The sequence below is a fragment of the Natator depressus genome, chromosome 4 (genome assembly GCF_965152275.1).
Source record: "Natator depressus isolate rNatDep1 chromosome 4, rNatDep2.hap1, whole genome shotgun sequence".
NCBI lineage: Eukaryota > Metazoa > Chordata > Testudines > Cheloniidae > Natator > Natator depressus.
The window spans coordinates 79,540,428-79,566,720 of NC_134237.1; the positions used below are offsets into that span (position 1 = coordinate 79,540,428).

General features: G+C 42.8%; 1 protein-coding gene and 1 long non-coding RNA gene across 6 annotated transcripts in view; both read right to left on the minus strand.

The window, feature by feature from the left end:
* IRF2 (interferon regulatory factor 2) overlaps window positions 1-15,870 on the minus strand; it is a 66,599-nt gene extending 50,729 nt beyond the window's left edge. The window contains exon 1 of one of the 5 annotated variants that reach the window (XM_074951246.1): window positions 15,667-15,870. Coding sequence is in view for 2 of the 5 variants with exons in the window: in XM_074951245.1 (XP_074807346.1) it covers window positions 15,270-15,311 (42 nt within the window). In the remaining 3 variants the exon portion in view is untranslated. The other 4 variants (XM_074951245.1, XM_074951244.1, XM_074951247.1 and 1 more) reach the window with 4 other exon arrangements.
* A 3,110-nt stretch (window positions 15,871-18,980) lies between these two features.
* Window positions 18,981-24,610, minus strand: LOC141986587 (uncharacterized). Its single transcript, XR_012639330.1, has 3 exons — window positions 20,519-24,610; window positions 19,973-20,241; window positions 18,981-19,302 (listed from the first exon to the last, which is right to left on the minus strand). It is a non-coding gene; the product is annotated as an uncharacterized LOC141986587 (long non-coding RNA).
* Between the last annotated feature and the right edge of the window lie 1,683 nt (window positions 24,611-26,293).

Here is a 26,293-nt window from a genome sequence, read left to right on the forward strand (position 1 = left end):
ATGACCTGGATTAGAAGTATTTTAAAGATATAAATCAGTATTTTAATTGTAACATACATTGTCATTTAACTTCACCTTTCAATTACACTGAATTAAGACATCTGAATCTTCCTGACCCTAAAAGCCTCTAATAAAGAGAGCCCCCCACCTCCCCTGTATAACTAGTGCTCCAGCAAAGAACACAGAAGTTGCATCTTGAGAAATAGTAAAATTACATACTTTTTCTTGAATAAACAAAAGAGATGAAAATATACATAGATCAACTTTAGGTATAAGCCTGTGCTCCCATTCTGACCGGCCTCCCCTCTACTACCAATTCTTGACCTGTCCTTCGGTGGGAAAGAAAATCATCCTAGAAGGTCAAACTGACGACACTCTGCTTCCTTCCCCAGACCCAAAAAACAGCTCTGTGTAGCTTGAAAGGTTGTACGTTCCACCAAAAGAAGTTGGTCTAATAAAAGATATTACCTCACCCACCTTGTCTTGCTTATATCCTGGGCTACAACACGGCTACAACACTGCAAACAGACTGAAAGAAACTCTACCATGGAACCAGCAGCATGGGACAAATAAGTGGCAGCAAAATCTGGTATGCACATGGGTGTACTCATTCTCAGTGTTGCAGAGGTTAAGATTTCTAATGAAGTTGTCTGAAGTTCCTGAGACTGTCAAACTGGAGATAAGATTAAGGAGAGTAAACAATCTACGCAAAAGACCTTGGATTGTTGGACAACAGAGGTCAAGATGAAGGCAGGAACTATGCTATCTGGCCTGTTAATCTCAACAATTGCTGGTGCCTCTCTTGTCTTATTGAGGAATATTATTGATATGTTATCAAAAAGGCACTGAGGAAACTTCATTAATTCCTTGGTGATTTCCTTATAACTCCTGGTGGAAGGAACCCTCACTTGGGTTCTTTTTAGTTTGAAGTCCAATTTAACAGACAAGTGGCATCTTCTCATTCTACAGAGCCACTCCCAGTGTGTAGTCAGTGTTCTAGCTCCTCACTGCAGTGATACAAATATATATTTTCCTGCTTCTTCCTCTTGTTAGTACTGCAGACGCAGCAACACGAAGCTGGATTATATTTCCTTGTGTGCATCACCAACAAAAATTATTCACTGCAGCCCAGAAAACGGCACATCTTACTTCCTCATTTATCTGCCACTTCTCTGCTTCCCTTGGTCCTAAGTTAAATACTAACAAAAAGTTAAATACCAACAGTATTGTCATTGATCAAGGGAAAAAGCACTGCAGAGGTACAGGCTGATTTAGAACAGCACAGTGATGGCATCAAGACTTTAAGTCAGTCTCTCTCTCTCACACACACACACACACACACACAGAGGTAGCTTGAAAATGTTTTCCCCTTCTTGAAGAAAAAAAAAAACTAACCCCCAAACCCTCCCATTCCCTCAAAAAAACAAAACAAAACAAAAAACACTGAAGGGGCAAAGAAGGACATATCCCACGCATATACTGAAACACACACATTACAGATTGCATGATAGACAGGTCCTTGCAACTGTACAATTTCAACCAATAGACTCCCCTTACATTCAGAGGCTATTTCGTCAGTCCAATAGCATCCCTGCTCCACCTAAAGAATGTTAACACTCCCTAGCTGGGATACAGACAGTAAACATCAAAACAAACTATCATTTGGTTTCCATGCAAAGCCTCATTTTCCCACAGCAGAAAAGACAGAGCTGTTATTTTACAGTGATCTCAGGCATTATTAGGTTTCAGAGTAACAGCCGTGTTAGTCTGTATTCGCAAAAAGAAAAGGAGGACTTGTGGCACCTTAGAGACTAACCAATTTATTTGAGCATGAGCTTTCGTGAGCTACAGCTCACTTCATCGGATGCATACTGTGGAAACTGCAGAAGACATTATATACACACAGAGAGCATGAAACAATACCTCCTCCCACCCCACTCTCCTGCTGGTAATAGCTTATCTAAAGTGATCATCAAGTTGGGCCATTTCCAGCACAAATCCAGGTTTTCTCACCCTCCGCCCCCCCCCCACACACACACAAACTCACTCTCCTGCTAGTAATAGCCCATTCAAAGTGACCACTCTCTTCACAATGTGTATGATAACCAAGGTGGGCCATTTCCTGCACAAATCCAGGTTCTCTCACCCCCTCACCCCCCTCCAAAAACCACACACACAAACTCACTCTCCTGCTGGTAATAGCCTATCCAAAGTGACCACTTTCCTTACAACGTGCATGAAAATCAAGGTGGGCCATTTCCAGCACAAATACAGGTTTTCTCACCCCCCCCCCTTTTTTCCCAAAAAACACACACACACAAACTCACTCTCCTGCTGGTAATAGCTTATCCAAAGTGACCACTCTCCCTACAATGTGCATGATAATCAAGGTGGGCCATTTCCAGCACAAATCCAGGTTTTCTCACCCCCCCACCCCCATACACACACAAACTCACTCTCCTGCTGGTAATAGCTCATCCAAAGTGACCACTCTCCCTACAATGTGCATGATAATCAAGGTGGGCCATTTCCAGCATAAATCCAAGTTTAACCAGAACGTCTGGGTGGGGGGGGGGGGGGTAGGAAAAAACAAGGGGAAATAGGCTACCTTGCATAATGACTTAGCCACTCCCAGTCTCTATTTAAGCCTAAATTAATAGTATCCAATTTGCAAATGAATTCCAATTCAGCAGTTTCTCGCTGGAGTCTGGATTTGAAGTTTTTTTGTTGTAAGATAGCGACCTTCATGTCTGTGATTGCGTGACCAGAGAGATTGAAGTGTTCTCCGACTGGTTTATGAATTATTATGCATTATTAGAGAGCACCCTTGGATTGACAGGTTTCAGAGTGGTAGCCATGTTAGTCTGTATCAGGAAAAAAACAAAACAAAAACCCCACAAGGAGTACTTTCTACTTGTGGCACCTTAGAAACTAACAAATTTATTTGGGCATAAGCTTTTGTGGGCTAAAACCCACTTCATCAGATGCATGCAGTGGAAAATACAGTAGGAACATATATCTGTTTTTGAAGTGCACTTAGAGATTGTCTTGTTTGGCCAATGTACATGGCAGAGGGGCATTGTTGGCACATGATGGCATATATCGCATTGGTAGATGTGTAGGTGAACGAGCCTCTTATGGTGTGGCTGATGGTCCTATGATGGTGTCCCGATTCTGTCTATTCAAGGGGCACCATCATAGGACCTAATCACATCAGCCACACCATAAGAGGCTCGTTCACCTGCACATCTACCAATGTGATACAGTAACTCCTCCCCCTCCCTCCCAGAAAGTCCAAGAGGGAGGAGGCAGAGAAGAGGAACTTGTGCAATGCTCCCTTGTAAAGTCGCTGCTCTTCCACAAAATCTTACATGCAGTGTACAGAGCAGGCAGCCAAATGATGTTATAAGGGAGTACTGCACAACTTTAAAAGAGCATGTTCCCTAATTGAGCAGCGACGTAACTTTGAAACAACGTTAAGTGGGAGGAAGTTATGTGAGGAGTTACTGTATATGCCATCATGTGCCAGCAATGCCCTTCTGCCATGTACATGTACATCCAAACCAGACAATCTCTAAGCAAAAGAATAAATGGACACAAATCAGACATCAAGAATTATAACATTCAAAAACCAGTCGGAGAACACTTCAACCTCCCTGGTCAGTCAATTTCACACCTAAAAGTTGCAATTCTACAACAACAAAAACTTCAAAAACAGACTCCAACAAGAAACTGCAGAATTGGAATTAATTGGCAAACTGGACACCATTAAATTAGGCTTGAATAAAGACTGGGAGCGGATGGGTCATTACGCAAAGTAAAAACTATTTTCCCATGCTAATTTCCCCCCCTACTGTTACTCACATCCTCTTGTCAATGGTTTGAAATGGGCCATCCTGATTATCACTACAAAAGGGTTTTTTTCTCCTGCTGATAATAGCCCACCTTAATTAATTGGTCTTGTTACAGTTGGTATGGCAACACCCATTTTTTCATGTTCTCTGTGTATATATATCTTCCTACTGTATTTTCCACTGCATGCATCTGATGAAGTGTGTTTTAGCCCACGAAAGCTTATGCCCAAATAAATGTGTTAGTCTCTCAGGTGCCACAAGTCCTCCTTGGATTGACAGAGCTTAGATTTGTCTTAAAGAAAACCCACACTATGTGAATACAGTACACCTAAACCTCATTCACATAACTAAATTTATCAATTTTAAAATACAGAGCATACCTCATCTTCTCCCAATTATCTAAACAAATATCTCACTTGCATTAAATCATATGTAATACAGAAACAGCAACTCAAATTACTTCAACAGAGCTACACCGATTTATAGCTGCTGAAGACCTGGCTCAAAACACATTTAAATGCATTGTTAAAATGTTAAATTATTTAGGGTGAAATCCTGGCCCCATCCAAGTCAATGGCAAAACTCCTGCTGACTTCAGTGGAATCAGGATTTCATCCTTAATACTTACACTATATTTATAGATCATATCAGTCTCAACTTGATTTGTGATATAAATTGTAAAGAAAAATGAAGGGATTTAACTTGTAGAAATGTAGTTTATGAACCTTTTGAGGGAATAAAATCAATACCATGGCAAAATATAGGTTTTAAAGATATCCTAACAAACTAACAAAGAAAATAGTACCCTGGAACAACAAGGACTCCACTTGCATAAAGCCCTAGTCATTGGACTCTATGCAGGCGAGATGCCGAGGATTTGGTGAACTCCATCTCCCTGAATTGGGATAGCATTCACAGCCCCTGCACAGCAGTTGCAGATCTCCAAGCCCATCCCCATTTCAGCCTTCTGTGCCAGCCTATACATGGCTGACAAGAATACCCTTCCTGTGGTGCATTCCAGTGCAGCAGCATTCCCAACCCCTCTCTGGCCATAATCCTGCAAAGCACATAAGCACATGCTTGAAGTTAAAGTACATGCCTAAATATTTTGGCAGATTGGGCCCTCTTTGTGCAGCCTGTACACACTGTTTCTTGCCCTGGCCCTCAGCACCACAGGTAAATTTCACCACTATTGCCCAAAGAATCATAAGTTTTGGGAAAATAGATTCATAGAATAAAACAAGACCTCCATTCTTTCCTTTTGACTGGAACCCAAAGAAAGTCCTTGGGAATTTATATCCAGGCAAGGCACAAAGAAGAGAGTTCTTAAAGTCCTTGATCCTCAGTCTTGCCTGGGTTAAGAGAGTATAGATTATTTTCCACTAGTAAGTATATGCAAAAGCAATTTCTTTCATCCTTGACATGGAGAAACTAAGGGGAAAAATTTGTTCAAATCAAGAGGAAAATCTCAAGCTTTTCAATTTCCCAAAAGAGGGGTTTAATGACTGACGTTACTGGGAGTAGAAGCAGGTCCCAAAAAGAAAGAACCATATTACTAAAATTACGTAAAAATATTATTAAGGCAGCTTTCTTTCCTACATTATGTTACATCCCTCACTCTGTGTAAGCTCAAAACTTGTCTCTCTGACCAATGGAAGCTGGCCCAATAAAAGATATCACCTCACCCACCTTATGCCTCAATCTCTAGGCATTTTAGAAAATGGTGTTTCAAAGTTATTGCCTGATCCTTTTAGTTAAATGCAATTTGAGTTGTATGTGCTCAGCACCTCTCAAGATGTTAAAGCTATGTCAGTCAATTTCACTGTGTAGCTACACTCTAAGGAAAAATATTCTTAGAGTGGCGAGACATTCGGAGAACACAGTATTTTATGGCTGTTGTGCAAGAATTTTCCCAGACCGATGAAAATTAGGAAGTATTTTGTTATGGCTCAAATCCCTTTAAAGAATCACTTCTTTTGTGTTGCCCACAAGAACTGAATTAATAACATTTTTTTAATTACTCCCTTGTCCTGGTATCCCAGTACATCCGGTCTTCTCTGTGACTGGCTTTTCAGGCCCTTTTCCAGAAACGATGCATCTGCTTAACTTTATACACATGAATAGGCCCCCTGAAGTCGTTGGGACTAATCACATGCATAAGCACCTGCAGGATCCCAGCTTTAGACTGGTTTCAGAGTAGCAGCCGTGTTAGCCTGTATCTGCAAAAAGAAAAGGAGTACTTGTGGCACCTCAGAGACTAACAAATTTATTTGAGCATAAGCTTTCGTGAGCTACAGTTCACTTCATCGGATGCATGCAGTGGAAAATACAGTGGGGAGATTTTATATACACAGAGAACATGGAACAGTGGGTGTTACCATACACACTGTAACAAGAGTGATCAGGTATGGTGAGCTATTACCAGCAGGAGAGAAAAAAAAAAACAAAAACCTTTTGTAGTGATAAAGGTGGGCCATTTCCATCAGTTGACAAGAACATGTCAGGAACACTGTGTGTGTGTGTGGGGGGGGGAAATAAACATGGGGAAATAGTTTTACTTTGGGAGTGGATGTGTCAAAGACTGGGAGTGGATGTGTCATTACACAGTCTTTATTCAAACCTAATGTAGTAGGGACTGTTTCTGTCTTGGTCTCCTGTCCAGCACCAACCACACAATCAATGTTTAATACACTATCAAGGATAAAAATAGGGTTTAAACCAAAAATCAAAAACAAAAAAACCCCATGATCTCAGTCTCCCCTTAGTGGTGTTGTAGCAGCTCAGAGGGAATTAGTAAGGCTATGTTTACATTTCTGAAGATACCAGAGGAGAGAAAAGGCCAGTTTCAGTGGAAGCAATATATGGAGTGTGTTGAAGGAGGACTTTTCAGGTAAGTTAGCCATGGACTGAACCTGAGGTAATAATATAACTCATTCAAACAGTACTTGCTTCTCATGATTTGCCTTGTTTTCATAACATACCTTTCTCTGCAATACACAGCAAAGACTGTTTGCACCCTATACTAAAGTACAACCTAATGTTTGCTTAAAGGTTTTGTTTTATTGTCTGGGTGTGGGCTGTTTCTACAATTCTAGTTAATAACTAACCTGTACCTATACTACTGTCAAAGATAAGCATTCCTATCTTTAGGCCACCAATGCCTAGCCACCTGGGAGGCATCAAACACAATCCGCTCATGAGATTGGGGTTCACTTCACTTAACTGAAAAGCAGTGTTATTTTCCTGACACCTGTCTGGAAGTTTCATTATTAACAATAAGAATATGTTTATTCTTGCTCATTGAGTTCCACCTCTAAACTTAGCATTCTAACTAAGCAAAAAAATGAACACAGAATCATACCATAATTGGGGCCTGGAATGTTTTGAATCACCCAGACTGCATACTGAAAATGTTTCTGATGCATGAACTTATTTATGATTGCAAAAACAGCATATGAAAGAAGCAGATGTGTACACAAAAGACTGATTGAACCAGTGCATTTATTACAAAGCTACCAGTTAAATCAAAATGCTGAGATATTTATAAGAAAACTGCTTCTTTTCATGACTGTAGTTAAAGATTTGCATTAAAAGAAGCACCAAATATGAAATACTCAATATTGTCTCTTATTCAGACCACATGATGTAATCCTCCTTGTTGTAACAACAATGGCTTTTTCCACTGATACAGAATGTAGGAGGATGTTCTCTATTTTTTAATGTAGGGCTTTTTTTAGCAAATTTGGTGTTCTTCAGAGACTAACAGCAATAGAGAGAGCCTAACTTGTAACATGATAGCTATTTCTATCCTGAGACTTTCCTAAGTAGAGATGGTCTATAAGTGGCAAATAGACACTTAGATAGAGACCACCAAACTTATTTCACTTATGATCTAATAAGGAAAAAAATATATATATCTAACTAAAAAGATTTTCATCCACCTTTCTTCCAAATTTCAACTCTCCAGAACATTCTTTGCATGCTAAGAATTTAATTTTGGTGTGTTTGAATTTAGTGCATCTCAAAGACATCAGTCTGAAATCCCTGGAAACAGAAGTCTTCCGATTATCCATAGAACAGCTCCAACGTAGACTGTGTAAGCTTCCCTGCACTGTCCTTCAACATAGACCTGGAAGGTCCATCTCTAGAGAGGAGACTAAGTCAGGCTTCATGTCTGTTCAGCACTTTGCTCCTTTGTTGAGATCCCAGCTAGCATGTGGTGGTGAGTCTTCTATTGTGAACACCTGTCCACAGGGAACTGAGTGAAATTCATTTCACATGATCAACCAAGCAGTCATCATCAGATGTAAAAATGTCACTTGTTACTACCGACCTGGCCTGGATCTGAATTGGTGACCACATGTGAAAAATTCTATATCCTGTTACCAATCCTATTAACTATTCCATTCTCAACATGCCAATAATTTTGAATACATTTTAAGCTACATAAAACAGCTGAATGGCTCACTGTCAGACTGACATGACTACTATCATTTTACTCAGTAAACATTTGTCATAGTATTTCAAACAATTACCTCCACAAGTGAATAATACATATGGTATTGGTACATACACCTCAACAACTTCTCTTTTAGTATTGTAGAGTCACTGCATATACCTTCAGGTGAGAGAGAACTTGTCCTGGCCAAACTTTTCAGATGACAACTCCTTTAATTCTTTTAACATGTATTCGGGTAAAGGGACATTGTCACGTAAAAATCACATGCAAACACTCAGTTATTCACCTAATATGACCTTAAATGATTTTAAATGACTATTTTTAAACTCAATTTTCGTTGTGCTACTTATGCTCTGTGTTTTCTTTTTTCACGTCTGTCAGCTGGAAAATAAAAGCCAATGGAGTTGGTTTCAGTTTTATTTATAGTTAGTTTCAATTTTGTTTATAGTCAGTTTTGTTTTCCGGTTTTTAGTGTTGCAATGTTTGGATTTCTGACACTGCACGGAAAGCTTATTTTAAAAATCTGTTTTCATTTTCTCTTCTCTCACACGTGGGCTCTTTTTTTAAAAAAAAAAGTGGAAACATTTTTATTGGACAAGGTTTTTATAAAAAAACTTAATGTTCATGTCAAATTTAAGTCAACAATGTCCCTTTAAGAGGTACTATAATTCACATCTGCTCAAAGAAACGTTCATTCTGACAATTTAACATGTGATCTTGAAACTAAGACCTGCCAGCCTACACAATGCAGGCAAAAGTTGGCTGCAGGAAGGGAAAATTTGAAAGGCCGTGTCTATATGTACAGCACTGCACCTGCACCAATGCAGCATGTCTGGTGAAGATGCTCTATGCTGACGAGAGAGAGCTCTCCTGTCGGCATAATAAAACCACTTCTGCAAATGGCAGAAGCTATGTCGATGGGACAATCTCTCCCACCGACATAGCGCTGTGCACACAAACACTTATGTCAGGGTAACTTACGTTGCTCAAGGGAATGGTTTATTCACGTCCATGAGTGACATAAATTATGCTCGCATAAGCTGTAGTGTAGCCATAGCCAAGCTCTGTAAACTAGCGGGACAACTAATTTCTCCCCTACCACATGGTACTACTTGTGAAGTAAAGTGTTACACAGCATGAATACAGGTATCAGAACTGGGCCTACAATGTCTGCAATTAATGTACAATATCAATATGAATATAATGGGGTAAAATCTGCCCTTGCATGCACACACAAGCTCCCTTCAAGGTCATGGAAAGCCAGTGTACATATCCATAGGACAGAGTTTGGCCAATATCTTTGAACTGCAACTTTCTTTGGACATCCCCTAAGAAATTATTGATTCTTTTGTTGTACATGAACTTTAATACATCTGAAAATGTAAAGACTTCTATGATTCTAATTTACTAGAAAAAGGAAGGTAGGTGGTTGTTTACAGTAGTCTACAGTCTAACTGCAGTTAAAAGTAACATTTAAAACTTCACGTCTCTTCTAAAATTTAACACCATCCCTGACATCAGGATTCATTGATATCCACAAACTAACCAATGAAGGTTACTTGAAAACAGATGTGCTAGTTGTAACTCTCCAATCTGCTCTTCTCATGTGGCAAGAAATAACCTATGTCTATAGTGAATTAGCTCTTCTAACTGCACCACAAAATCAGGTGAAATATGCTGCAACAATTGAATTTAAACATTATGTACAATTAGAGTTTAGTTTTGTATAATGTTACATTGAGTAAACCATGTCACATGCAAGAGATTTTTTTTAAATGCATGAATTCAAACTACTCCAAGTTAAAATGTCTAACTAATGAGTGTTGTGTTTGCTGCAAGCTACCCCCGAGAGAACAAACTAAAACATCAGTAGGTCACTAATTTAAACAACATTGACTATCATTATGTTTTAAAAAAAACATATTTCTTTAAAGTTCAAAATTTCTATAATACTTTCTCTTTAGACCATTAAGAGAACTAGAATACTTCAATCATTTACAAGAGGCTACATCTGAAAAGTCCCATCCCGTTTTTAAAGGTTACAGGAATTAAAAGTGTTTTGAGCTCTATGAAAGGAAAGTGCTATGTAAATGCTAAATGTATAATTATTATGTGTAAATCATTAACTGGTGTTTAAAGTCAATTCCTGTTTTTCTAATATTTTTTGTAGTTCTGTTGTAGCTGTCTTGATCCCAGGATATGAAGGAGACAAGGCGGGTGAGGTAATATCTCTTATTGCTCCAACTTCCGTTGGTGAAAGAGGCAAGCTTTTGAGCTCTAGAGAGCTCTTCTTGGGTGACCTCACCCACTTTGTTCTCCTAATAGATATTTTTACCCTAATCAATGATTCTGCATAGCAACTTAGTAGGGATCCTAATTAATAATTCAATAAAACTTTTGAAACAGGGGGGTAAATTCACTAATCTGATGATTCGTTTGTCCTATGATTTTATCCACGTGTAATTAACACACAATGTAACAAAGACCAATTCTGGTTTATTACTCCCACTTTATTTATTTTCACTTGTAAATTTCCCAAAACATACTAGAAGGGGTTTTTAAGTTATCCACAGTCTTTCCATAATTGCTTCTTCCAATATAAACTTCTAATGCACTGAACAGCTAGCAAGTGTGGGGTTTTTTTAAAGGAAAATTCTATATAATGTATAGTTTGTTACCTGCTGGTCTTGTCAGCATGATTCAGACCCAGATTCTGCAAGCATTTACACACATGCTTAATATTAGGTATGTGTACGTAGTCCCACTGAAGTCAAGTCCATGAGTGGTTGCAGGAGTGGGGCCTCAGTATGTATACCTTCAATACTGCATGGTCAGGTTACCTTAAATAACTCTTATGTCCTTAAATCTACAGTCATCACAGGACTTTGAAGAACTGAGTTTTTATTATGCTAATCTGTACTTAAATCCCTAACTTCAACTTCACAGTTACAGTCAGAGGAACCAAATAAGAGCCATATGCCTGTTCATTTACAATACTAAAGTTGGACAAGGAACTGGTAATGAATAATTATCTTTTGCTTCTTTTTCTGCACAGAAATTTCTACAAATAGACCAAGATTTTCTTATAATTATTTGTTATCAGAAATTCTTGGTCAGTGGCTTGTTCACAATCAGTTCACTGTGAATATTCAGTGTTCAAAATTTTAAACTGAACTGTTCTGAATGGACACATAAGTCACATAGTAAGTTTCTCCTCTCTGACTAGATAAGCATAACTCAGAATTAGGCCACCACTGTGGACACACACAACTGCAAATTCAAAATGTGCTTTCATCAAATATTCTGTAATATTTGATAAAAAAAAGAATACAGTATGGGTCAGATTCACTCATATGGCTTGACTGCTTATGACATTCAAGCAACACAAAGCAGTCATAAACCTGATTTAACTGATCAATGATCAGTTAAGCTGGGTTAATAGCAGCTTTACATAACTGAAGTGGTGCAAGGCAGCTAGAATGTACTAGTGAATCTGGACCCTTGTGCCTACCGCCAGCAATTTGTAGCATTTATATCAAAGCAGACACCACTATGCTTTTATGGCTCTAATTTAAAACTTTGCGTTAAAGGTCTGAACAGCTCAAGAGCAGGGAAACACTTAACACATGCGGTTACTTTTATACACGAGTAGTTCCATTGCCATTGATAGGACTACTGGTTTGCTTAAAGCCATGTATATGCATGTTTAAAGGATATGGATACAGATTAGCAGAGAAGGAAAAGGAAAATAAACAGTGTATTATTACCTATGTCGTGAGTTTGTTTCCTGGTTACAAAATTGCAGTGCACAGTACAACATATTCATTGCTAATGCAAGTGAACACTGTATCAAGAAAACCACTGCTCTCAGACTGAACACTCAGCTCTTCTGCTGTTTTATGCCAGTATAAATGAATGATAATGTAGACAGGGCCAATCAAAAGAATACTATCACTGAAGATTACTCAGAAGGCAAACTTATGGTACTTAACACATAGAGGACATGCAAAGTGCAGCCCAGGATAGACAGGCCTTGTTCATGCCCTAAGCAACATCTGACAGCAGGGGAAAGATTCAGACTCATTCAGAATGTTGATCGATCTCACAGAAACTTTGAATCTTAACTGTGCTGCTTTCATAATTATGTCACCATTTTTACATCAGTTACAGTGAATTTAAATGTTGGTGCAGTAGTGAATTCTCTTGTCACAGTACTAGGTAAAGCATTTACTGGAAGAGGTAAACTATGCAAGACTATTAAAATATTTATTTTAAATGTATGTTTAAATGTGGAAGTTGATACTTCATCTCAACAAACTGGAGTGCTAGTTTACAATTCCTACCATATCTAAGTGACTGCAATCTAAAAGTCTCTGCACATCAAATTGTGTTATAAATTACAATCATATAATAATTAAGCACAAAGACTATGACACTGAAAACAGTAAAACTCTTCTGAGTGAGAATTTGATCCTGCATGCTGTACACAAATAAAACCCCTATTGTTTTCATAGGGAATTTTGTTTGGGAAAAGTGTCCAGGACATGGCCCCTGAGCCTGATGGTGTTCACTTTGATTAATAATCAGATCCTAAGCACATTACCCAGAATGTGCTTAGTGACAACCAATATAAATAACACATTTCAAACATCAATACCAACTGAAAGATGAAACTTCAAGTACTGCAAGTGTGAAATATATTTTTTTAAAATGCAAGACTCCAATCCTGCAAGTTTCAGAGTAACAGCCGTGTTAGTCTGTATTCGCAAAAAGAAAAGGAGTACTTGTGGCACCTTAGAGACTAACCAATTTATTTGAGCATGAGCTTTCGTGAGCTACAGCTCACTTCATCGGATGATCTATGTGGGTGGTACTCTGTGCCTATGCAGAGCCCCACTGACTTCAATAAGGCTCCCTGCAGATACTAGAGATCTGCCTGGGTGGATCAACTTGGTAGCTTAGTGCATGAAGGGCACATGACAGAAATACTTTTTCAGTCATGTTTTACAGGACATTACTGTCCCATTTATTTCACAATTCCAACACACACAACAGAAACGCAAACAAAAACCAAACCCAGTGTTATTATCTAGAGCTGCTTTTACAGGCATTTAATACCACAGTAATAGCTGCTATAGAAAGATCTTAGATTCAAAGCACGTATTACAGTCATATAAAATCTTATAAGGCAATTGGCCACATCTACAGACCCATGTCTCAAGGACATTTTGCTTCTGTTTATACTAGGAAAATTACCCATATTTGTCAATGAGCATTTTAGAATGTAAACTTGTTGGGGAACGAACTAGGAATTTCCCTGTGTTCTGCATATTTTTGTACTCAATGCATAATGCAGGTTCCCCAAGGTCTTCCTTGATGGGACTTCCTACAACTCTAGCTATTATCAGTAATGCCTTGAAGGGCATTTTTCACAGCTTTCCCACTAGACATACCAATGTTGGAAGCCCTAGTATAGGCACCCACCATCTGCCACAGGTGTTTTAAGCACCATATCACCTAACTGGCTCAATGCAGGTCTACTGACAACCATGCTTAGGTAGGAAATGGCAGTTTAGATACTCCAAGCAGGGCTGTTATTGGCCCAAGTTATAGACCAACAGTCACAAGAGGTCTCCCAACACTGCTAACAGCAGGGGAACTGAGCCAGCAAATATCTGGAACATTTTCCCTAGTACAGCCCGGGCTTTTCAAGGGTAAAGGTTGTTTGGCGGCTAGCACAAACAGGGCCAAACTGTGCTCTAGGCCCAGTGCACATAGGTGCGTTTCTAACAGGGACGGGAGGGGACTCTCCCCCTCTGTTTTTGGGCAGCGCCAGCAGGAGGAAGTAAGCCCTGATCCTCATCACGCGCCGCTGGAATACAAGCAGCAGCCCCCAGGCCAGGGCTGCAGCACGCGGCCTGCAGCGAGTCAGGAAGGGGGCTGGGCCCTATCTACACGACTAGCAGTGCCCAAGCTCTGTCCCTCTCCCCGGCTGGCGGGAAGGGGACAGCCAGGGTCAGCATCTCCGCAGCAGAGCCCGGGCCTGGCCTCCCGGCGCGGACGGGGGAAAAGACCCAGGCAGCCGCCGCGAGCCCTGCCCCGGGAGCTCCGCCGGCCCGCGCGCCGCCTGCCAGAGCCCGAACGCCGGCGGCAGCCAGTGGCGCGCGGCAGGCCCCCGGGCTCGGCCCCGCCATTGGGCACGAGAGGCGCCTCCGTCACCGCCCGCCAGGGGGAGGGGAGGGGAGGGGAGGGGGGAGGACGGGAAAGGAGGAAGTGCTGGGGCTTGTATAACAACACCGGGGGGTGGGGGAGTGAGTGACACCCTCCGGCCCCACCCCCACCCGAGCCCCTGGCCCCCACCAGGCAGCTCCCGCCTGCGCCCTGCCCTTGCGCCCCCAGCCCGGGCCTGCAGCAGCCGCCAAGCCTCCGCCCGGAGCAGCGGCCCCGCAGGACCCACTTCGCCCCCATCCCCCTCCACGGCCCCGGGGCCGCAACAAGTGCCGCGGCCGAGCCCCGCACATCCGGGGACCCGCGCCCGCTCCCAACCCGGGCCCGGCCTGCCGCTCGCTCGCTCCCTGGGCCGGGCGGGGAAGGGGTTACTCGGCCTCCCCTGCCCCGCCCGACGCGCACCGCCCGGGGGGCAGCCGCTGCCCTGCGCCCTCGCTGTGACTCCCGCTCCCTCCCCCGCGGCTGCTGAGCAGCTCTTGCTCCCGCTCGGTCCATGTCTCAGCCCGGCTCCCCTGCCACCAGCGTCGGCCCCGAACCGAGCGGGACCCCCCGCGGCCGGGGTGCTGATCACCTGCAGGAAATGCCTGCAGCCCCCACCCCGGCTCAGCTCCGCCACTCCATTCACCCTCCGTGTGCCGCAGTGACGGGAGGTCAGGCTGGCGCCGCGGGGGTGGAAGTTGCTGCTTTTATGTCCCTCTGTGTCGTTTGGCGTCTTTTTCTCCTCTTGCCTTTTTCTTTTCCCAGTCCAACTCTCTCTCTCGCTTCCCCATCCGTCACAGCGGGAGAATTAAATGCTTCCCTCCTTTGTTTCCGTTGTTGATCATCTCCCCGCATTAGACTCAAAATAAATTCAAAGCCTAAACCCTGCTGATCTGGACACACTGTCGGTCTCGACGCGGTCCGAGACAAACACATCTCCTTCCCTCCAGTCGATCGCCTTCTCAAATGCAAAAGTGAAATTAACCTTCCTTTCCCTAGCAGCAGCTTCACCTAAAATCATATGATCCATAACATCGCTGACCTTTTATTTTTAAATCAATATTAATTATTTGAGAACAGGCACTTCCTGTTTGCCAAACATCTGTGTAAATCCACATACAGAGACAGTAGTAGTTAAAAAATTACCTTGTTTATTCGCGGTATTTATATAATTCCTCAAGGTTAACGCTGTTGCCAGGGGATGCAAAATGGAAATGAAAACACTCAGCTGAATAATCGCAGGAGCAAAACTAAAAGTTACTCCCTCTGCTTTGGCTGAGAAGAGTCCAGATCGAAAGCAAAACAAGGAGAGGAAACTGCGAGGAGCTGAGGCTTGGAAATTCCCCCCACCTCTCCCCGGCCTGTTTGTGCGGGGGGAGGGGGGAAGCTGAGATGGGAGAGGTGCGGAAGTTTACCGCAGCCTTTCATTGGCAGGCACAGCCGCTTTCATCATTTCTCGGAAAAGTCGATTTCATTTTCACTTCCCTCCAGCAGCGGCAGCGAGCAGCAGCATGTTAGTGTGTTAAAGGCAGAGAGAGACACAGAAAGAGCTTTCAGTTCCAGGGCACAGAAAACTAAAGACACAAGACCGCATTTTCCCCTCCTCCAAATAATCCACAAATAAGTGACTGGGAGATTGTTCTCTTCTAGGGTGGAGTGGGATTTTGGGGGGAAATGTCCCAGTCTCCAGATCTCTATGGAAATATAGATTTAAAGGGAAAGAAACTTATGTGCTGAAATTGGACATGCACAAGCCTGAACATAAAATGGTATGGAAAACAAACCTAGTGTCTTAAGTACATAAGAAATGGGCCAAAATTAAAAGCCAAGTGAATATGGTTGGTTGAAGCGAAAATAGGTCCACAAATTCAGTATGCTTAACAAGCACAATGCAGGTCTGTGCTACCACTACATTGAGTATGTGCAAATTCAGCAGTTGGCCAGTGTATTCATGGCCAACACATACTCAGTTTCTCCACAGAAAGATCTATCTTATGTGCACTTTGACCATTGCATCTGAAAATCTTAAATTTAATTTTCAAGCCTTTCTTTAGTCTTTATTCAAAGCTCCAGTTGTCACTGAAATAATAAATATTTCTCCTCTAGGGTCCCAATCCCACATGTCTTTGCTCAAATGGAGTATGAGTAAAAGTTTGCAGGAATAGGCCCTAGGATTATTCAGATCTTTGCAGTATGTTGTGTCAGAAAAAACATGGTCTAGTAGCTAGAGCATTATCCTGGGACTCAGGACCATTTCCCAGCTTCACCACAGACTTCCTGTGCGACCTTGGGCAAGTCACAGAGGCCTGGTCTATTAAAATTTATACTAGCCCATAGCTACATTGATCAGGGATGGGGGGAAAAAATTACACACTCTAGTGACACAGCTATGCAGACTAAACCACCAGGATAGAGGCACTTCATGCTGACAGAAGCCCTCTTCTAATGGTTAATGGCATTTGGGGAGGTGGTGTTCCCATACCAGTAAAACGTCTCCTTCTGTCAACGTACGCTCCACTCGTGGGGGTGGTTTCTTTACAGTGCTAGGAGAGCTCTCTCCCAGCACTGGTGCCACTACTACATGGCAGCGGCAGTGCTTTAACATTGCTAGTGAAGACATACCCTATCACGTCACGAGTGGCAGTGGAGTTATTCCTTAAACTACAAAGGCAAGAGGAGTGCGACATTGATCTCGCCACGCGTAGTAGCTATGACAGGAGATTGCTTGTGGCATTCACAGAGGTGCTGACCATTGTGGACCACCGTTTTTGGGCTCGGGAAACAAGCACTGAGTGGTGGGATCCCATTGTCATGCACATCTGGGATGACGAGCAGTGGCTGCAGAATTTTCGGATGAGGAAAGGTACATTCATGGGACTGGGATGAGCTCGCCCAGCCCTGTGGCGCAAGGACACGAGGATGAGAGCTGCCTTGTCGTTGGAGAAGTGAATGGCAATTGCACTGTAGAAGCTGGCTACTCCAGACTGCTACCGATCGGTCGCTAACCAGTTCGGAGTGGGAAAATCAACCGTCGGACGGACTCATGTTGATGGAAGTGTGCAGGGCCATTAATCGCATCCTGCTCCAGAAGACCATGACTCTGGGCAATGTGCATGACATTGTGGCTGGCTTTGCACAAATGGGCTTCCCTAACTGCGGAGGGGCACTAGATGGCACTAATATTCAAATTCTGGCACCAGACCACCTAGCCACCAAGTACATTAATCAGAAGGGTATTTCTCAATGGTTCTCCAGGCACTTGTGGATCACAGTGGTAATGTCATGGACATTAACACAGGCTGGTCCGGTGCACCTTTCGGAACACTGGCCTGTTCAGGAAGCTGCAAGCAGGGACTTTCTTCTTGGACCAGAAGATCACCGTAGAAGTCAAAATGCCCATTAAAAGAAAAGGAGGACTTGTGGCACCTTAGAGACTAACAAATTTATTTGAGCATAAGCTTTTGTGAGCTACAGCTCACTTCATCGGATGCATGCCGTGGAAAATACAGTGGGGAGATTTATGTACACAGATAACATCAAACAATGGGTGTTACCATACAAATTATAACAAGAGTGATCAGGTAAGGTGAGCTATTATCCTGGGAGACCCCGCCTACCCCTTAATGCCGTGGCTTAGGAAGACATACACGGGGCACCTTGACAGCAGCAAGGAGCAGTTCAACAACAGGCTGAGGAAGTGCAGCATGGCTGTTGAGTGTGCTTTTGGCTGTTCAAAGGCCTATATGGGAGGCTGGACCTGGCCATTGACAATATTCCTATGTTTATAGCCATGTGCTGTATGCTCCATAATATTTGTGAAGGGAAAGGTGAAAGCCTCACTCAGGGCTGGACCACAAAGGCTCAGCGCCTGGAGGCTGAATTTGAACAGCCAGAGACCAGGGCTATCAGAGGAGCACAGCATGGGGCCATAAGGATCAGGGATGCCTTGAGGCAGCAATTTGAAGCTGAAAACCACTCATATTTGTTGCTATTCTCAGGAGTGCAGTGCTTGTAATGCTAAAAGGTGATTGTGGTTGGTGCAGACAATGCACTATGAAGGTATAAGAAAATTGCCTGTTGCTTTGCAGGGCTCCGTTTGCTTTCAATTAATGGAATAACGATGGCTTTCAAACCAAAACAATTCTTTTATTAAAAAACAACAACCAGAGGAGAGAGACAAAAAAACACATGAGCACTGAGGGAGATGGGGGAAGGGAGGATCCTAGGAGGAGGTGGGGTCCTGGGATGGTTAAAGATTTGTGTATGTCCAGGTATCATATCCAACCTTCTCCTTTGGAGTACAGTACTTCAGCAGGACTAAACTGCAGAGGGACAGGTGTTGAGGGTACTGGGAGTCCACAGGGTTGGACTGTGACAGGGAAGGAGTGAAATGCCACGGGTACAGACTGGTGCCAGGAGGTTGATAAGAGTGTGTTGGCGGTGTCTGGGGGACGCATGGGAAAGAGTTCCGCGACAGCAGCTGCAGGGGAGGGCTGGCGCGGAGCTGCTCAGTTTGCAGTGCTAGTAGCGCCTGGAGCGTGTCTGCTTGGTGCTCCATAATGTTTAAGAGCTGCTCCGTGGCTTCTTTCTGGCGCGCCGCGTTCTTCTTTTGGTCCCTCTTCTCGCTGTCCCGCCACTCCTTCAATTCTTGTTTTTCGGCCACGGAGTGCATCATGACCTCATGCAGAAAGTCCTCCTCAGTTCTTCCTGGCTGCTTTCTAATTCTACGCTGCCGTTCAGCCTGCGATAACAAAGGCGGAGGCTGGGTTCCGAAGGTCCTATCTGTGAAGCCAAAATGCAACATTTACAGAAGCACTATTGTTTGCAACACAGAGACCACTGATTTAAAACACAGGCACTATTCACATACCTATCAGTAACTGGCTGACCCCAGGCAAGCACTCATGAGTCACAAGACCCTCAAAATGTTGAGTAACTGCAGGGGCAGGGGAAGGGGAAGTGTTCCAGGACCGTACTGTGCACTGGGTACGTGGCTCTTGGGGAGAACCAGCACTGCGGGGGAGGGAGGGGGCTTATAATAATTACTGTCCCCACATTTTCCACAGGCTGTGTTCATTATGGAAGATACCTCGCTGTTGACAGCAGGGAATCAAGGGAGGGTTTTCTTCAAGACTGCGCCTTCCGCCCTGGACATTATGCAACTCCCCTGTGTGCAGCAATGGTCCCTCCCCAGTAACGGCAGAGAGGCATGGGAAAGTTAACCTTAATGGGGCAAGAAACAAAGCAGCGGATTGTCCAGTATCTCCATGAGAGTTTCCTGGAGTTCTCTGAGGCAGATTCCCATGAAGCGAGGGAGTCAATCAACACCCTGTTGCACCGCTCAGACTAGGCATTTGGTGGTACGTGCATCATACAGACACAAGCCTGTTTTCTGCAACCCTCCTGCCTCCAACAACTCGCTTCAGCAATTCCCCAAATCAAAGCCACTTACCAGGGGCCTCCTCTCCTGTTTGCGCTTCGCCAACATCCGACAGCTGTGACTGGCTAGCCTCCTCCAGGATAGAGAAAAACTCCGGGCTGCGTGCAGCTCTGACCTCCGAATCATGCTCTGCCTCTGGGCCTCCCTCCTCCTCCACATCTTTGTTCAAGACTTCCTCCTCCTGGCTCGGTCCACTCTCAATGGGCACGCGAGCCACCAAAGTATCCACAGTGGCCTTCACAGTGGTGGTGTTGTACCAATAAATTAAAAACCAGCAGGATCTTATTAAAGGGAAAAAGGCAAAATACCACATTTATTGTGAATACAGAAAGAATCATAGTAAGCAGTTAGTTACAGCTGTAACATTCCATTCAATCTCATCTTTATTCACTCATTCATTCATACTCACACACACAGGTTCTGCAAGGTTGTTATCATAGTAAGCAGTTAGTTATAGCTATAACATTCCATTCAATCTCATATTTATTCACACATTCACACACACACACACACACACACACACACACAGAGGTTCTGCAAGGTTGTCATCATAGTTACCAGCCTTAGAGTTGCTCATGCCAAGCCACTGGCCAGGTGGCCTGGACATGAGGAGGGAGCAGGGCCTTGTCAGATGCTCATCTGATGCTCCTGGAAGTTGGTTTTCAGAATCAGACCCCAAAGTTCTCACTTTTTAAGAGTCTATTTTTATAGGAATTTCTTCCTATGCCAGTCTATGGGAATTGCTTCATCATGCTGTTGCTGAATCAATCAGCAGATAGCACATTCCTGACGGCTCCAAGAAGTTATCTTGTTCTTTGGTTCTCCCATTCTTGAGGCTGTTGGGTGGATTCCAGTCTGCCCTCCGGGGGTCCTCTGGTTATTTCCACTTGACGCCTTCTTCAGCCGATGGACACTGGATTCTTAGGCTGGCACCTCCCTGATCATTCAGTTGTTATCCACACCAAGCATCCGTCCACATACATCCTCTATCTCTATTTTAATCACAATTGTTAATACAACAAAAGGGCGGGGAGTCTCTGGGTGCTGTTTCTGTTGTTAGAGTATTGCTTTGAGTCTCTGTGAATTGCTTTGAGAACAGATTCTGTCTTAGAATGTACTAACACAATTAGCAGCTTGCAAGTTTCACACATAGAGGGAGAGAAACAGTACCAAAACCCAAGAGACCTCTTAATTAGTAATACCCTGGAATTTAAACTATGGGGAATCAAACTCATTTGTGATTTTAATACAGAACTTCTTTAATATGATCCAACATAATCCCCCTTTTGACACTAAGATTTATAATCGTCAGTGTCACTTTCTATGTAGCCTATTCAAGAGAAGGTACTGTGAGGCAATTTGAGTTTGTGATTCCAATTCATGCCACATACACGATCCTAGTGATGTATCTTTACTACAAGGTTCTGGGGCAACAGGCAAGGTGAGGCACACCCACTTTTGAGGAGTCCATTCGGTACAACCTCTAGTGTCCAATAGCTTCCCTCCCTCCCCAGCCCACTGGCTCGAGGTCCAGGGTAGCCAGAAGGATCCCATGTGTAATATGGGGAGTGGGCTAACCTTCAATACCTTTGCCTCCAGGGACTGTTGGTGTGCAATTTTGACAACAATTTCTCCCATTAACAAGTCTGGTTTCACAATACTGGAAACATATTGCATCCATTCATATTGATAAGTGTCAAACAATGATCTCTTTCTTTTTTAACAAATGCATCAAACCCTTAATATTTCCCAATATGACCCAGAACATTTGTGTTCCAAAGTAGCTAGTGCAAGTATCTGCATTTCAGTGCATCCCATAGCTATGGCTGTGTAGTTTCCTATTTCTAATTTTTTTTTTCTTATGCATAAGCCATGTGGTAGTATTAAGCCATTGCCAAAGATTCCATCGGGCTTTTAGGTTACCCAGACCAATTTGGACCAAGTCTACATTGGCATGTACTTGTTTTTGTATCAGGCTGTCCTGTAGCTGGGACAGAAAGCTTAATTTATTTTTAAGTTCCTGCAGGTCTTCAGTATTTTTTTTTTTTTTTAAACACACAACAGTGCTAGCAACAAGACAAAACATAGAACACAAAACACAATTTCTATTGTGACAGTAGATTCATGGTTTTGGGTTGCTTTTCAGCTGGCATTAGCTTTTCCTGATTTTCTGAAAGACAAAAAGAACATGTTTCTACCCCTTTTGGGGTGGCAGATTATTGCTTAAAATATTTCTTTTACAAATACCCTTGCTGATTGCAGGCAAAACAGAGGAATTGCCCCCACATTTTCCTGTTTTTGTTCTATAGGCAGGCCAGGTTTCAATGGCTTTTATCTTTTAAGGGTTATGGGGAAATTATCCCACTGTTTAGTCATTAAATCCCTGAGTTTTCCTTCTTATACTGCAGACCAAGTTAATAATGTTTTTCCTGCTGTGTTAAGCTTTAAGTTTTATTTACAGGTAATAACTGAGAAGCATCATTACCATACGACGTTAAAGGGTTTTTCCAAAAATCATACACACTATACATTGTTACAGGGATACTTATTATCATTAAATTTATTAAAATTATCTTGTTATCCCATGCCTTTTATTTAGACAATTTGTTTGCTGACCAGGTATGTCCTTTATCTGCAGCTCCTTTGTGCTGCTAATTCTTTCCTTCCTTTATCATTTAGGTAATTTGCATTTTCACAGAAGCTTCCTGCTTTTGGATTTAAAGCCATCAGCAGCTCACTAAAAGGGACACCATCAACTTTCACCAGAGTTTTGATTACTTTTAACTTCTGCTTCCAAAACACACAGCAATCTGAAAAAGAAAACCCAACCTATTGTGGCTCCCTTTGGAGCCCTAATAGCATTTTAATTAAGTAGCATGGTATGTTTGCATTTCTTTTGCCCCTTCTACAATATACCCTGCACATGTTCTGGGGCAAATGCACATTCCTTCCATAGTTTAACTTCTATAACATTATCCAGATCCATTTTTACATAAGGTGTCACTATTTCTTTTTTTTGCTTACAGAGGTTTCATGTACCTTTATCAAAGTGACAGTCTGATTACTCAGAGCCATTTTAAGACTCAGTGTTTCTAACATTGCTTCTTTTTGTTTTGTGCACCTCACCCCTGCTGTTGCTTCAGAGGGGCACTGTCTTTAATTTTTTTTTTGTACTACAACTCTCATCTGCTATTTTGTTACAAAAACAAACAAACAAAAAGAATCCAGAATTTTTTTTTTTTATATTCTCCTGATTTTGACTGCACTGCTGCAGCCACAACTTAAAAACATTTTAAATTTTGTAAAGCATTGAGTTACCTTTTAAGGGTTAAATGCCAAATCCCAAAGCCAAACAACACTAATTACCTGTGTCTAGCAAAAAGGTCTGTCAGTTTTGCAACTTTGAATTAAAGAGTCAAATGGATTTTTAGTGGCATTATTTAAAACAAAACCAACTGGTCCTTAGAACTTTACATATTTACACACACAGAGATAGATACATACACATTTTCTTTAACATCCCTTCCACACTGCTCTGGTTTTTTTACATCTTACATTCCCTTTATACATTTGAGGCAGCTAAGTTCCAATAGAACCCTCTTATGTTCTTTTAGCAAATTTGACTAAATTGTCCAGTCAAATGATTTTAATCAGTTTATTTTTGCCTGGCTAATTTACAGACATTCCTTTGGAAAAGGGCCCATTTTTCTTTCAGAATGGCTGCAAAGAAACCAAGAATGCTCTTTCTCTAACACTTTTCCTTTTTAACATTTTCACAAAGTTTAGCTGCTTAATTCCCTCCAGCCTCTGCAGAGTTAACTTTTTCACTCTTTTTGTATTCCTGGAGTGCCTCTTTCACTATTTTCAGCTGGCTTTGGGTATTTGTAGCCAGCACCTTCCAATTGTCTGCTCCCTTTTCCGTTTGTGCCTTTTCCTCTTTACATGAAGACAAGCGGAGGGAAGAATCCTTACATGCCTCACACAACAACCAAATTGCTGCTGCATCTCTTTTGGCAGCACTAGAAGGTTTGTATATGAGGATATACTGAGCCAATCTATCCTCCAGGTCCGAAATAGTGCAGACATCAGCTAGGGCTTGTTTAGTCCAAGGACTGTGCCCAAATTTTTGAAGGTTTTGTTTAAAAGGTGTAATTTCTTTAACAAAAGGTGAGGTTGGAGTTCCTTCTGACTCCATTCCTCCCTCTGGTACTGGCTTAACCTGTTTTCTTTTAAACATCTTAACATGGATATATCAATCTCTTTGTCACTGCTGGTATTACTTAGCAAGTGACACAGCCAAGATTCTGAAATCATAGCTTAATCTATGCGTTTTTCCCCTGCTACCTTCCCGGAGGCCAGCAGGTCCCCTGCTACCTTCCCGGAGGCCAGCAGGTCTGGTTAACCTATTTCTCCCCGCTACCTTCTCGGAGGCCAGCAGGTCCGGTTAACCTGATCTTCCCTGCTACCTTCTCGGAGGCCAGCAGGTCCCCTGCTACCTTCTCGGAGGCCAGCAGGTCTGGTTTAATCTGTTTTCCCTGCTACCTTCTCGGAGGCCAGCAGGTCTAGTTTAATCTGTTCTTCCCTGCTACCTTCTCGGAGGCCAGCAGGTCCCCTGCTACCTTCTCGGAGGCCAGCAGGTCTGGTTTAATCTGTTTTTCCTGCTACCTTCTCGGAGGCCAGCAGGTCCCCTGCTACCTTCTCGGAGGCCAGCAGGTCTGGTTTAATCTGTTTTTCCTGCTACCTTCTCGGAGGCCAGCAGGTCCCCTGCTACCTTCTCGGAGGCCAGCAGGTCCCCTGCTACCTTCTCGGAGGCCAGCAGGTCCCCTGCTACCTTCTCGGAGGCCAGCAGGTCTGGTTTAATCTGTTTTTCCTGCTACCTTCTCGGAGGCCAGCAGGTCCCCTGCTACCTTCTCGGAGGCCAGCAGGTCTGGTTAACCTAATAGAAATGCCTAGCTCACTAGAGCTGGCGGTGTGCACACCAATATTTACAATAACTGAGGTTTTTTTACCAATATTCCCCCTTTCGCAATTCTCCACCAAAATGTTGTACCAATAAATTAAAAACCAGCAGGATCTTATTAAAGGGAAAAAGGCAAAATACCACATTTATTGTGAATACAGAAAGAATCATAGAAAGCAGTTAGTTACAGCTGTAACATTCCATTCAATCTCATCTTTATTCACTCATTCATTCATACTCACACACACAGGTTCTGCAAGGTTGTTATCATAGTAAGCAGTTAGTTATAGCTATAACATTCCATTCAATCTCATATTTATTCACACATTCACACAAACACACACACACACACACACACACACAGAGGTTCTGCAAGGTTGTCATCATAGTTACCAGCCTTAGAGTTGCTCATGCCAAGCCACTGGCCAGGTGGCCTGGACATGAGGAGGGAGCAGGGCCTTGTCAGATGCTCATCTGATGCTCCTGGAAGTTGGTTTTCAGAATCAGACCCCAAAGTTCTCACTTTTTAAGAGTCTATTTTTATAGGAATTTCTTCCTATGCCAGTCTATGGGAATTGCTTCATCATGCTGTTGCTGAATCAATCAGCAGATAGCACATTCCTGACGGCTCCAAGAAGTTATCTTGTTCTTTGGTTCTCCCATTCTTGAGGCTGTTGGGTGGATTCCAGTCTGCCCTCCGGGGGTCCTCTGGTTATTTCCACTTGACGCCTTCTTCAGCCGATGGACACTGGATTCTTAGGCTGGCACCTCCCTGATCATTCAGTTGTTATCCACACCAAGCATCCGTCCACATACATCCTCTATCTCTATTTTAATCACAATTGTTAATACAACAAAAGGGCGGGGAGTCTCTGGGTGCTGTTTCTGTTGTTAGAGTATTGCTTTGAGTCTCTGTGAATTGCTTTGAGAACAGATTCTGTCTTAGAATGTACTAACACAATTAGCAGCTTGCAAGTTTCACACATAGAGGGAGAGAAACAGTACCAAAACCCAAGAGACCTCTTAATTAGTAATACCCTGGAATTTAAACTATGGGGAATCAAACTCATTTGTGATTTTAATACAGAACTTCTTTAATATGATCCAACAGTGGTGGGGTCTTTGTAGAACCAGCAGCTCATGGGCGCAGCACCAGAGCAGCAGTTTGCCTCCAACGCCTTGTGGTAGGCGTTCTGCAGCTCCTTCATTTTGACCCTGCACTGCAGTGTGTCCTGGTCGTGGGCCCTATAATGCATCGTGAAATCTGCCCATAGGTATCATAATTCCTATGGCTGGAGCACAGCTGGGACTGCACAGCCTCCACTCCCAAAATGCTGATGAGGTCCAGCAGTTCGGCATTGCTCCAAGCGGGG